The sequence below is a fragment of the Mandrillus leucophaeus genome, unplaced genomic scaffold (assembly GCF_000951045.1).
Source record: "Mandrillus leucophaeus isolate KB7577 unplaced genomic scaffold, Mleu.le_1.0 Scaffold133, whole genome shotgun sequence".
Classification (NCBI taxonomy): domain Eukaryota; kingdom Metazoa; phylum Chordata; class Mammalia; order Primates; family Cercopithecidae; genus Mandrillus; species Mandrillus leucophaeus.
The window spans coordinates 3,808,415-3,822,988 of record NW_012101288.1 but is presented as its reverse complement, the minus strand read 5'-3'; the positions used below and the strand labels follow the sequence as shown (position 1 = coordinate 3,822,988).

General features: G+C 36.4%; 1 protein-coding gene across 1 annotated transcript in view; it reads left to right on the top strand.

The window, feature by feature from the left end:
• Nucleotides 1–13,921, top strand: part of HAS2 (hyaluronan synthase 2) — a 28,989-nt gene extending 15,068 nt beyond the window's left edge. The window contains exons 3-4 of the mRNA XM_011973006.1: nt 8,809–8,910; nt 11,007–13,921. Coding sequence (XP_011828396.1) covers nt 8,809–8,910; nt 11,007–11,936 — 1,032 coding nt within the window. The 3' untranslated portion in view covers nt 11,937–13,921. The remainder of the gene's footprint in view (nt 1–8,808; nt 8,911–11,006) is intronic.
• Nucleotides 13,922–14,574: the final 653 nt, after the last annotated feature.

Below are 14,574 nucleotides of genomic sequence, written 5' to 3'. Positions count from 1 at the left end.
CAGTTGCAGCCGAATCCTTGGCACTCTTCAGCACTCTTTTCACTTGGTCTTGAATAGATGTCTTGCTTATTGCTCTCATAGCCTATTATTTCATACCTTCACCACTTTCCCAAAACCCTATCCAAACTCCTCTCTGCTTAACTACTAACAGATGACCTTGCCTCCTATTAAGGAGAAAGTCAAAAGTACTGATTCTGAATGCTGTCAAGATCATCTTTACTCTCTTCTTAAACTGTTTCAAGAGTATCCAACCTCACTTCTTGTTTCAAGGTTATACTTTTGATCTATGCCCTTGAGACCACTGGACCTGCTTCCTCTTGTCTCCTCGGGAATAAAGCTTTCTCAGTTACCAGCTCTAACTCTATCTGTCTCAGCTTTCATCTCTAGTCTTCTCTACTGACTGCTCTCTCAGCCTTGTAGCTGTTCAAATAATTAATGCTGACATAGAGCAGTGAGGGAGTCAGTAGTCAAGGAGAAACCCAGTGTGGTAGCAAATTTATCTGATGATGCTCATGGGTGCTTTCAGAGATGAAGATAGAAAACAGGAAGGGAAAAAATAAATTGAGAAAAGAAGTTAAAGAGGGCCAGTGTGGTGGCTCATGCCTATAAGGGCAGTGCTTTAAGAGGCCAAGGCGGGAGGATTGCTTGAGCCCAGAAGTTCGAGACCAGCCTAGGCAACATAGGGAGACCTCATCTCTACAAAAAAAAAAAAAAATTAGCTGGACTTGGTGGTACACATCTCTGGTCCTAGCTACTTGGGAGGCTGAGGTGGAAGGATTACTAGAGTCCAGGAGGTCAAGGCTATACTGAGCCATTATCATGCCAGCCTGGGTAACACAGCAAGACCCTGTCTCAAAAAAAGGAAAAAAAAAAAAAAAGAGTTGAAGGGAATGAATTTTTTTTTTAAAGTAGAATGAGCAAGATTTTTAAAATTCATAGTCGGTGTATTTTCTAGAGAAACTTTGTTTTAAAAAATGGGTAGATTCTGACCTGTTCTGAGTATGGCTTAGTGTTGGACAAAAGTTTGGTGTACCTCTTTGAAGTAGTGTTTATATTGGCTTTTTTATTTACAAAAGTAACACAGGCTTATGGCAGCATGTTTCAAAAGTATTAAAAAAGTACAATAAGCAAAATTAAAGTTATCTTAAACAAATACCCAACCAATTGACACTTTCCAATGTATATTTTTCTATTTTTCCCTTGTTTTTAGAACACTTTGGGATTATGTTAATTTTTTATCTTTTTTAATGAAATGGTATCAGAAAACTTAAAATATATTGATGTCTTGATTATATAATTGCTTTATTCCTAACTCTTACTGAACATGCATATTACAATTCAAGTGGCCACCAGTCTATGAGACAAAGGAAAACAAAAAAATCCGCTGATGTGTGCATGAGGGACTTCCTAGGTAGAAAATATATAACAAATAAGAACATCATCTAAGCTGGAAGATTATAGGAGGAAATGTTATTATTGATTTAATCTCATAGCATTCTACATATCCAGAATTCTCTGAGTTGGAAAAAAGTAAGGCTTTATTATTGATAACAGTAGAGTTGACTGTGATTATTACTGGATTCTGTATTTGTAAATTTGTCTACTTGGTAAAATGTACTTGTAACCCTAAAATCAATAATTGCAGTCATTAGGTGATCATTTGCTAACAAGCACACAATGGCAAAAAATTTGACTCGTCCAGTGTGCATGTTCCAGCTGAGGTCAAACAAGGTGATGCTTTGGCTTCTTGTTTCAGCTTTTATACTGTAAACAATTATCCTCTTCATGGTGTCTTTAGTGCCACATTTTCCCCTTTTTTGTGCTTTTCCTTGGCGGTGTAGCTGTTTAACATGGCCTCGAACTGTAATGCTGAAATGCTATCTAGCGCTCCTAAGCACAAGAAGACTGATACATCTCGTGCAGATGAATTTCCTTTAGGCATGAGATACCATGCTGTTGGACATGAGTTCAATATTAATGAACCAACCATATGTATATTAAATAAGGTACATATAAACAGAAGCATAGGTAAAACAAGATTATGTGTTGTCAAAAATGTTGTGGCCAGAGGTTCGGAGGAACCTAGCCCTGTGTTTCTGCTAGAAGCACATTTTCAGTATTTTCCAGTTCAGTGTTCCTGGCAACTTTATGTAATATAACTACCATAAATAATGATAATCAACTGTGTATAACATTTGACTGGTTCCTGTTCTGTTCTGTATAGAAAGCCTGAGCAACTGAAATATTCTGCGGGCCAGTATTGAGAATAGTAAGTTTATTTGTGTCTTTCATTTTGGAGGATAAGACTAAGAGCTCACTGAAATAGGAATGAGGAAATCTGAATTGTGTACCCAACTTTGTTGTTTACCTGCTGTGGTCCTGGCCTTAATGAATCATCCATTGAGGTAGTAGACCAGATGATCTCTAAGATCTCCTTCAGCTCAAGATTGTTAAGTCAGTATTGGTGTAATTCTTCTGACATCTTAATTATATCTGGCAACATCCTGAAGCTCTGCTAGAGCAAGATCAAAAGAAAAAGCGGTATCAGAATTTTCATTTGTCGGTTACTATCATGTTTCTCACTCTCACTTTTAATCTGCCTTTTTCCCCCAGATTGCTTCTCGAATATAAATCTTGATTTAAGGGCACCATTATGAGCTTTCCTGATTCTCTTCTTTAGAATGAGAATTTCAAACATTTGGAATAAGGGTCCTTCATGGTTTAAGCCTTAGAGGTGACAGCATTTGGTTTCTAACTTTGCCAGCTGGCTCCTCACCTTTGTTTTGCACCTTTTATAACTTTTGCTCATTTTCAACTTTCCTAGAAAGGAAAAGAGAATAACCAAATGACTCCTTTTTTTTCACTTTAATAATTGGAAGAGATTGGTTGTCGGAAGGCAGGAATTATTTTATAATAATTTGGATAATTCATTCTGCTAAGGAATGCTTGTATATTCCTAATTCCTTTTAATAAGAATTACAATGAAGTACCAAACTGCATAGGTGTCTATGACGTAAAGGCTTTCTGTTGGCTAGATTTGAGATCCTGTACCATAAACCAAATTACTACAAGAGAAGAACCTCCTCCCCATCCCCTGTTCCCTTCACAAAGGAAAGAGGATGTTTTCATTGAGGACTTTTTTTTTTTTTCTGGAATGGTTTTATTCATTAATTTCAAAAAGATTTATAGCTCTAAAATGTTTAGATTTTATGATTTTGCATTTGCTGCTTAATTTGAGGCTGCTTAACTTAGCTATGTTTATATGTAAATTCTATTCATCTAGAATTCATATAAATAGAAAATCAAGATTAAAAAATAAAGTTATACAATCTTGATAAATGAACATGCACTAGAGCTTTGGATTTTTTTTTTTTTGGTTGTATGAGAAATGTTAAATTGTGTATAATATTCCATCATTGTAAAGTCAACTTCTGTCCTCACTGTTTTGTTTCCCCCAAATCTTGCATGTATTGTGGTCTACTTTTTAGTATATATGAGTTCCATTTATTGAGCATTTATATGAGCTAGCCATTATTAAGAGCTTTACAATCATTATCTTATTAACTAACCATTACAACAAACTTATGAGGTAGGTATGATTAACTATATTTTTCACCTACAGAATGGAAGCTCAGGAGGTAAGGAGTCTGTAGTGAAGAAACCAGTCCAAGTTTATATAACTGGTTAATGGTGGGTTGGGATCCAGGTGAATTTGATTCCAAGGCCTTATATAGTACTTTTTTTGTTTGTTTGTTTCAGTAGTGTGTTTGCTCTGAGGTTGTACTGGTAGGAGTTCAGGGGGAATGGTAACATCTTGTATTTACTAAGTAAGTATTTGTGGAATTTTTTGTTCCTGCCATTACCCCTTTTTACTAGAGAAATTGGGCTGCGGTGGAGGGGGGGATGCAGAATTTCTATTTACTTTTGGGTTAAGTTGTGGGAGGAACCAAGAACAAATTCTATACATTCTAGAGATAGTCTCACTGGGTCAAGGTTAAGATGAAGGGTGAAGGTTAAAATGAAGGGTTAAGCCTTACAAGCAGGAAAAAGGTGAAGCCAGTAGCCAAAGAAAAAGTTTTGATTTATTTTCAACCTGTTTCCTCATTGAAGGCAGCCAGAGTAATTAAGATTTCTCTCTTGCTGTGTTAGCTGTCAATGCCCTTTGAAGTGGTATGGGAGGAAGTGAGGAGATCCATCAGTCTGAAAAAAGAAGACATTAAAAGTAAAACATGGAGATTTGGCATTTTCGACTTGGATCTTAAAATTTGAAAGGCATCTGGTGGAATAGATAATAGTATTTCTGCAGGAGATTTTTATTTAGATTGTTGTGAGATAAGTTAACTCTAAGATTAGTGAGATAAATTAGAACAGACAGGAATGCTATAGATGGCTTCCAGATAAATTTGAGTTTGTTCATGTGGTAAGAGATTCTCTATATGTAATCAATTCCTATGTTCCTATTAGTGATCGTTGCTACTGAGCCATCTATTTGTGATAATAATTGACATAATCCTTTAGGTGTGGGTTTACTTAGAAAGTATAAAATATTGAAGACTATTACCTTATACTAATGGAATGCAGTCCTTTGTAATTCACAAGGTACTTTTATTTGCAGTGTCTCACAAATGTCCCATGATGATGGCAAATGGCTCGTTCAAGGTCATAGAAGTAGTAAGTTACAGGGCCTCAGGCTTTAATTAAGACTTCTTGATTTCATGGGTACTTGCTCTTGTAATAGGCAAAATCTTGGCTGAAGAAAATCTAATTTATTAATATCCTATATTTCAGGCTTTTCCTAACATAGGGAGATGGAGACAGCTTTTGCAAAATCTACTAAATTAAAATTGGGCTTCAAACATATTTAATCTCAACTTCACTGTTATTTTTAAGAAAGCAGAACCTTCCCCCTGTAACCAGTTATTTTGAACCCAGGGTTGGCAAACTTTGCTTATAAAAGGCTAAATAGTAAATATTAGGCTTTGCAGGCTATATGGTCTCTGTTGTAACTAGCCAATTTTGCTGTTGCAGGATGAAAAGCAGCCATAAATAGTAAGTAAATGAGCAGGAAAGGCTGAATTCCAATAAAAGCTTATTTATGACACTAAAATTTAAATTTATATAATTCCCATGTGTCACAAAATATTCTTTTTGATTTTTTTTCAACTATTGAATAATGTAAAACCATTCTTGGCCCATGACCCATATGAAGACCGGTGGCAGTCTAGACTTGACCAGTGGGCCTTGGTTTGCCAATCCCTGTTTTAGATAGGGAGGAAATGGAGGGAATTAACTCTTGGCTGGAGTAGTGAGGCACGAAGAGTGATGGTCTTATGCAATTTAGTGGATGATTCTGTGGTTAAGACTGAGGTGGCTGGTTCTTCTAAATAACGTGTTCTTGTCTTGACGTGTTTCATTTACTCAAAAGTTGGTGACTTGCTTCATTTCCGTATCTTCTAGTGAGAAATCTTATAACTAGTGATCATGTGGTTTCAACAAATTACACTGATGCACTTAGTGTGGCCAAAAAGATGTTTCAGTTTGTTCTCTTTCCTGTGTGCAAATCCTGTCCTGTAGTTTTTCCTTATGTGAGGTTCAGTTCTCTTTGAACTGGTGCATGTCTCCCACAGATTCTAATCCAGGGCTAACTAGCTGACATTCATGAAACTACATACTTGTTATTGATGAGTGAGGAGATGGCTAGAAAACCTGTTCTTGCTGTATGGAGTTAAGAAGGGCAAAAGTTATGCTCTTTACACCCTACTGAGGAAATTCCCTTGTGTCCGTGAATACACATGCTTTCACAAACTGTCAAAGACCATGACTTTCTAGCTGGCATTCTATCACCAAACAGCATCCAGAAGTTGAAAAATTTTAAAGCTGTTAAATCCCTCGATAATAAACCCTTTCCCAAGAGATTTCTGAGCTTTTCTTTCTGATATAGCTACATTCACCATGTGAACAATCTCTCTCAGAGAACTTCTGGCACTTTGCTATTGGAAATTGGGAGGGGCAGGAACCAATTTAAATATGCAGAACCTCATAAATTTGGTTCCAGTGTAGTCATTTCAAAGAGGCAGTTCTCCTGGCTTGCTTGTGCTCACAAGCAGACGGAGTTATTTGAACATTAACTCTGGATTGCCCCCTTCCTGTTGTTTTTAGTCTTATTTTAGCCTGGTTTTACCTTTTCCAGCTTGAGTCAACAGAGGTGGGTGTGGTCATAAAATCAGGATGCTGGAGGTTAAAGATGAGTTAGACTTTCTTCCTTCACCTTTTTCTAGCCTCATCACAGACCTGCTGCCCAGCTCGTAGCCACATACAAACCAGGGATAGACAGGGCATGGGAGAGGCAAAACATTACTTTCGGGGGAATTATTCTAGGTTCCGGAGACTTGGGATGCTTGGATACAAACCCAAGTGTCAGTAAAATCCTGTTTTTTTATAATGAAAAACGAATGCCTAGCTTCTGCCTGATTTTTTTTTTTTCTTAAAATAAGTGAGACTATGCTGAACCTAAATGGAATGACAAAAATAATCATTAGGGTTTCATTTAGAAAATGAGTGCTTCTAAATAAGGAGAATAAAGTTTTAAAAATTCAGAAGTTAACGCCACAATTGCTATAATTAAACCTAGAAGGGTGATAGGTTCACTTTCTGATGCCCCATATACTCCACACATTATGATTTCCAATAACACATTTAAATTGCTATTTTCACCAGCATTCTTCATTAACATGAAACCTTTTCAGAAAAATAAAAAAGCTATTAGTAAAATTGAGGTAAATACTTTTATTTTTTATTTTATTTTATTATTTTTTTGAGATGGGGTCTTGCTGTGTTGCCCAGGCTGGTCTCAAACTCCTGGGCTCAAACAATCCCCCTGCCTTGGCTTCCCACAGCTCTTCATAACACAGGTGTTAGCCACTGCACCCAGCCTAAATGCTTTTAAAAATGTTGGGATTCCTTAGTTACTAATGTGAGGGACTCATGCTACATTATCTAGAGTCTCCTTTAATTCTGAGACTTTATGCTTCTACTAATTGGTTAATTTCTTTTTTTTTTTAATTCAAAACTGGTATATCAAACACTATTTTCTGTGAGACAGGGTCTCTCTTTGTTGCTCAGGCTGAAATACTATGTTTATAGAGTGGTTTGCAGAACTGTTAAATAATTTATTTTGATATTTAAAAAATCGGCTAAATCTTGATTCAGTCTGACCGGTATAGTCAGACTTGATGGCAGAATAATGGGAATTGCAGATAATAAATACTCAGTCTCTGCCAATCATGCCATTCATTGAATGGGGATGTCAGGCTGATTAATCCCATGACAATTCTGATCAATTTATATTTGTTAAGACTTCGCAGCATTCAGCAGAAAATAGCATGTCCAATTAGTAAATATTGCAGGGATAGAGAGATGGGGACTTTTTTTTCCTACTTTTTTTCTATTTCTGATTTTCTCTGATCATATGGAGGAAGCTCCATTGGCAGGTATAACCCACCAGCCTTTTCCAGCTGTCTCACTCCTTTCCTAAGAGAAAAAGAATGACTTAATCTTATTAGTGAGTGTGGAAGGAATAAGGGGAAACCCAGCTCTTTCTCCCTGGCTTTTGGGAGTGGACAATCCCCCAGGAACAGGTATCAGCTGTACCTTTTGAAGGGCCATACACTGTATCTGCAGGAGGCTAGTCCCACTGAGAGCTTCTCTGGGACTGAGTAAAGTCTCCAGGACTGTGTAATTCTGGGAAACAGAATTATGAAGCCCACTTTTCCACATATAAAGCCCTATTCTCCATATCAGCTTTGTAAGTGTACAGGTAATAGTTTGTTTTTCCATTTGCTTTGTTATTCTTCTGCTTAATTTTTTAATTGATTTGGAAATCGGTCTGGAAAGGAAAGCACAGTTTATAGCCCTGTGCCCTTGAGCCTCCAATAGAAATGTCTGTTAGGAATACACAGTTATAAACTAATTCCAACAATTGTCTTGAAGTTGTGGTTGGTCTGGTTTCAGACTTGCTTTTGTTTGGCTCATAGAAAGTTTGTGTTTAAAAACAACAATGGGCATTTCCAGAATAGCTTAAAGTGATTTATATCCACTTTTAAATTCAGAGGGCTAGATGAACACTTAATACTTCAGAATAAAAAGGTGTTGAAGGTCCTGCAAATCCCCTTCCTGATGCAGTGTCATTTGCTAAGCCCAGGTCATATAAACTTTAGAACTATATAATCTTTAGAGCTATACTATTGCTTTAGAATTACACAATCCTATGTAGGAGAATTGCTGTCCTGTCATTTATTTACCATATTAAAATGAAAGGTAAAATCATTAAATGTGTCTCCCTTTCAATAACGTCATAGAATTTTCTTATCATTCAGACCTGAAAGACAAAAAAGCCTAAAAGGCTTATTGAAGGTAACTAAAAAACATTTTTTTTTCCTTAAACAGACCTCTAGGGGGACCACCCATTACAGTTTGCCAGGACTGGAGGTTACCTAGGATGCGAGACTTTCATTGACAAAATGGGGCGCATGTATGGCAAACTGGGACAAGTTGATCACGCTACAAGTCATACTTAGCACATCACTTCAGCTGTTCTACCCAGCAATACCATTAACTTAAATATTGAGTTTGCTGAAAAATAGGCTCTTTGTGTTGGCCGTGATATAACAAGGCCTCTGTTATCACCATCATATCTCTGTTACTGAGGCCTTGTGAGAGTAAGATGAGGACACAGTATGTATGCGAAATTTTGACTACAGGGCATGTATTTATAGTTCTTTAACTCATTTTTCATTTTCTTCTTTGCAGGTTTGTGATTCAGATACTATGCTTGACCCAGCCTCATCTGTGGAGATGGTAAAAGTTTTAGAAGAAGATCCTATGGTTGGAGGTGTTGGGGGAGATGTCCAGGTACATGGCTTCATTTTTTTTTTTTTTTTTTTTGCATGAAACACTTTTAAGAGCACTTTTACTCATTGACTCATTGAACATACATTTATTAAACACTAACTCTGTGCCAGGTGTTGTTCTTGGTGCTTGAGACACATTGAAATGTACCTTGGATCTGCTTCACTGCCTCTTTTCCTATGTAAATTGAAATATAATTTAGAACTTTCTTGCTTAGTCCTGGGGTATAACCCATTTCTGTAGTAGCTGATAAGTGATATGCAAGTTAAAATAAATGTGTAATGATTTCCACCATCTATCTTTGGGCCATAACTTAATATTTCATGTTCTGCTAAAAATTATTTCATTACAAGGATTAAGAAATAGAAGTATGAGCCAGATGCAGTGGCTCACACCTGTAATCCCAGCACTTTGGGAGGCTGAGGCAGGTGGATCACCTGAGGTCAGGAGTTTGAGACCAGCCTGACCAATATGGTGAAACCCTATCCCTACTAAAAATACAAAAATTAGCTGGGCATGGTGGCGTGTGACTGTAGTCCCAGCTCCTTGGGAGGCTGAGACAGGAGAATTACTTGGACCTGGGAGGTGGAGGTTGCAATGAGCCGAGATCATGCTCCTGCACTTCAGCCTGGGTGACAGGGTAAGACTTGGTCTGAAAAAAAAAGAAAAAAGAAACAGAAGTATGGTAAGAAATTGATATATATCTTATACCAATATACCTAAAGGATGATCAATATGTGGTTGATTAAAAAAAAAATCTGAGTCAAAAAGGAATAAAAAAAAAACAGCGACTCAAATTTATACTAGTGAGAGAGGCAAAGAACAGATAAGTGGTTTTCCAATATTGTTCATCATTTGTTATTGATGAAGAAACAATGAAACAAATATTAATGGAGATAATTTGACATTTGGAAAAATGAATATGTGAAAATATGTGAAGATTAAAATAAGATTGCCTTGCAAATATGAGGTTAGACTTTAGCAAAAGGTAAGAAAGCACATGGAAAATAGACTTTAAAATTTAGATATTATCTGGCTGTATAACCCATTTTAGATATGTAGTTTGATAGCAAAGGCAAAGAAATTACATTAGAAGGGACATAAAAATAGCCTGGTGATTTTAAAGAAAAGGAAGCTTGCAAAATCCAGACGAAAACTGAACAAAATTGAGACAGAGAATTTAGAAATATTGCCAAAAAAGCTGATAATTTTCAATAGCCTTTATAAAAAGCATTATTTCACGATTCAAATTTTGCAGGAAGGCCATGGGAAACTCTCCTATTGCTGGTATTGCCAAAAAGCATGGATAAAGGAGAGGAAAATTAATAGCCAAGGATAGGATCAGTTTGAAATTAATCCTAGGAGGATTAAATCCCAGGAGGAACTGGGACCCAAAAACATTCATATCTTAGATGTTATGAAAGAGTGCCTGGGAGAAAAGAGTTTAGGAATTGAGAACTAAAGCCTAAAAAAAAGATCTCAATTTGGCCGGGCACGGTGGCTCACGCCTGTAATCCCAGCACTTTCGGAGGCCGAGGTGGGCAGATCACCTGAGGTCAGAAGCAAGACGAGCCTGGCCAATATGGCAAAACCCCGTCTCTACTAAAAATACAAAAATTAGCCAGGCCTGGTGGCGCCCACCTGTAGTCCCCAGCTACCTGGGAGGCTGAAGCAGGAGAATCGCTTGAACCAGGGAGGTGGAGGTTGCAGTGAGCCGAGATCATGCCACTGCTCTCCAGTCTGGGTGACAGACTGGAGTGCAGTCTCTAAATAAATAGAGACTCCATCTCTAAATAAATAAATATCTCAATATGATAACACAACAAACGGAATAAGAATAGCAGAAAGAGGATAGAGGATGAAGTAGAAAAAGATATTCACCATCAAAGAATCGCAACACATGCATACAACGTAACAAATTAGTAGCAGAATCAGAGAATCAGAGAAAACATAAAATAACCACACCAAAAAGAGGAAGGATGCCAAAATAGGAGAATAAAATAACAAATCTTACTCCAGGTAGTTACCTCAGGATGGAACAGGTTTTGCTGGAATTTTTAGCTAAAGCTTACCTTTTACTTATGTTTTTCTTCTTGCAGATTTTAAACAAGTATGATTCCTGGATCTCATTCCTCAGCAGTGTGAGATACTGGATGGCTTTTAATATAGAAAGGGCCTGTCAGTCTTATTTTGGGTGTGTCCAGTGCATTAGTGGACCTCTGGGAATGTACAGAAACTCCTTGTTGCATGAGTTTGTGGAAGATTGGTACAATCAAGAATTTATGGGCAACCAATGTAGCTTTGGTGATGACAGGCATCTCACGAACCGGGTGCTGAGTCTGGGCTATGCAACAAAATACACAGCTCGATCCAAGTGCCTTACTGAAACACCTATAGAATATCTCAGATGGCTGAACCAGCAGACCCGTTGGAGCAAGTCCTACTTCCGAGAATGGCTGTACAATGCAATGTGGTTTCACAAACATCACTTGTGGATGACCTATGAAGCGATTATCACTGGATTCTTTCCTTTCTTTCTCATCGCCACAGTAATCCAGCTCTTCTACCGGGGTAAAATTTGGAACATTCTCCTCTTCTTGTTAACTGTCCAGCTAGTAGGTCTCATAAAATCATCTTTTGCCAGCTGCCTTAGAGGAAATATCGTCATGGTCTTCATGTCTCTCTACTCAGTGTTATACATGTCAAGTTTACTTCCCGCCAAGATGTTTGCAATTGCAACAATAAACAAAGCTGGGTGGGGCACATCAGGAAGGAAAACCATTGTGGTTAATTTCATAGGACTCATTCCAGTGTCAGTTTGGTTTACAATCCTCCTGGGTGGTGTGATTTTCACCATTTATAAGGAATCTAAAAGGCCATTTTCAGAATCCAAACAGACAGTTCTCATTGTTGGAACGTTGCTCTATGCATGCTATTGGGTCATGCTTTTGACGCTGTATGTTGTTCTCATCAACAAGTGTGGCAGGCGGAAGAAGGGACAACAGTATGACATGGTGCTTGATGTATGATCTTCCATGGTTTGACGTTTGCAGTCACACACAACACCTTAGTTCCTCTAGGGGCTGTACAGTATTGTGGCATCAGATAATGCCACCAAAGGAGACATATCACTGCTGCTGGGACTTGAACAAAGACATTTATGTGGGTTTATTTTCATTCTGCCAAAGTAAAACAATACATCAACAAGAAGAAACTCAGATTTAACCTGTTATTTCTATGAAAATGGGATGAATTCTTTGTTTATGCACTTTTTCTTTACTGTGCATCCGCCTGAAAGTGTTTTGCCCTATATACCTCACTAGCCATGCTTTATGTGGGTTATCATGGAAGAAAAGGATTTTGGAAACTCAAGGAAAAGTTCTTTCAACCTATACAACCTAACTTATGGACTGTTTTGATAGATAATTTTTTTTTTTTTAAGGAAGAATTTTCTTTTTAACTTTACCAAATGAAATGCCAAAGGAAGTTTTAAAGGCCGTTGGCTGTGCTGTATTTTGATATAATTGTACTGTGTTTTTAAATTTTGTATGCCAATCTTAAAGACAAATTTTGCATATTCTATATTTTACTTCTCTGCCAAAATAAACCTGTTCTTCCTTTTTTAAAATAAAATAAGTTCTTAAAAAATTTATACTTAAAAAATCCTGCCCAAAATGTGAAGCTTGGTTGACTGATGTTTATGATAGAAAGAATAAAATGTTTCTCTCTCTCTACCTTTTAAAATTGAATAGTTTATTTCTGTGAAAAAAGTATTTAAACTTTCAACATTTTAACTTTTTGTTTTTATTTCTTTTACAAAAGGCCAATATACCTGTCACACTTTGGAAGTAAAAATACACACTTTTGTGTGTACGTTAAAAAAAAATCATTGAAAATCAAGGCCAAAGGCAGTGCAATTTTTTCATAAGATTTTTTAAAAAAGGGAATGATAGTCTTTGAAAGAAAACAGTAGGCATCCAGCACTGGACGAAACATGGGTATCAAAGGTGAATAATCTTTGGAGATTCTCGCATTGTTTTCACAGACCAACTCAAGTGGAAAGTGGAGAAATTATCTGTATAATTTGGACACATACAATGCAGTTTATCAAAGGTTTTGTTCTGTGGCCTGAATTTACTGGGTCCTACCTATACATTGAACATGTTTTGCCTGTCTTTTTTTTTTCAACTTGCCAGTTCACTTTACATGTTAGTATAATGTTTACACAGGTGAGTTGGATAAATTATAAAACACATAAATTCAAAATTGGCAGATAGAATCACCAAGTATCTATCCTCTTTTACTTTAAAATGAGGAATTTTTTTTTTTTCTAAATTATACAGATCATCGCTTCCTATTTCCTGTTCTGGACCTGTATAAAAATGTCTACACAGTAAAAGTGACATCAAGGTTTAATAAGTATATCAATGATTGGTACATATAAAAATTATTGAACCAAATACTCTGAACTTGGCCAATATAGTTACTACAAGGCCTCCATTTTCCAGTTTTATTTTTTTACACGATTGACCTTGCATTGTAGCTGGTGCTGTGTAGACCTGTGTTGAACAGAATATATGAATAATTGAATAAACAGCATTATGGTGAGGCAGAGACACATGGAGAAGTGTTAAAAAAAAAAATGGGCTTCCTGCCTTTCTGCCTCTTTTTTATGCAGTCATCTATGTTACATCTATCCTGCCTAAGAAAAAGCTGCACATTCTACCTTCAGAGTACAAAAAGGTACATCTTCTGAAACTCAAGACTCTCACTGATTGGAGAGCTTGTGGGAAACAATCACACCATGCCAATAAATGAGACGAAAACTTGAGTTTGCCTTTTTAACTATTTATGTTCTAAGTTAAGCTTTGATAACATTCAAATGTCAAATTCTCTCATTCTTATAAAAAGTTGAATTAATTGCCTGTATTTATTTTAGCAATTATTCAATGTATTTCCAGTATAGGATGTATAGTATAATTAATTTTTTGTAAATAAAATATTTTTGATAAGATAATTGCCTTTTTTTCTAAGGGAAGGGGGAACTTTGTTTTCCTGATTATAATGGTATGAATTTAGGAAGGGGGGGTTAAAAAAATGATTGTTGGTAAAAAATAATACGTCATTTAATGTTACTTATTATTAGGTAGAAATCCCCAAAATTGGTGTGGTTTGGAAATCTGGAAAACCAGAGAGAGAGGAGAGAGACTGCTTAATTATCATTACCCTTGTCTATAATTTTCTCTTCTGCTTCCCTTGAAAGCAGCACAAATTTAGACAATTTTGTTTATTATTGTAACGTATAGCAGGAAAAAAATCAGATATGTAGAAATATTATAAGCAAGCTTGTTTATTTCAGCATTCTTCGGAAATAATAACAAAACCTTAACCTAAAATCAAATGATGAGGGCAATAATTAAATAAATCATGGCATTTCTATAAAATGGGACACCCTTGGCTATTGAAGACAATGTTCTCAGAGAACACATGGATTTTGGAGAAATATCACATTAAAAAAATAACCATTTTGTACAGTAACATCCCAATTTTATAAAAGTGAAGATGTTTAAACATGACTATCTCTAATACTGGGAATGACTGATTTACATTCCGTGTATGTTTTTGTATTTTCCAAATATTATAAATATGTTTTTATAATCAGAAAAA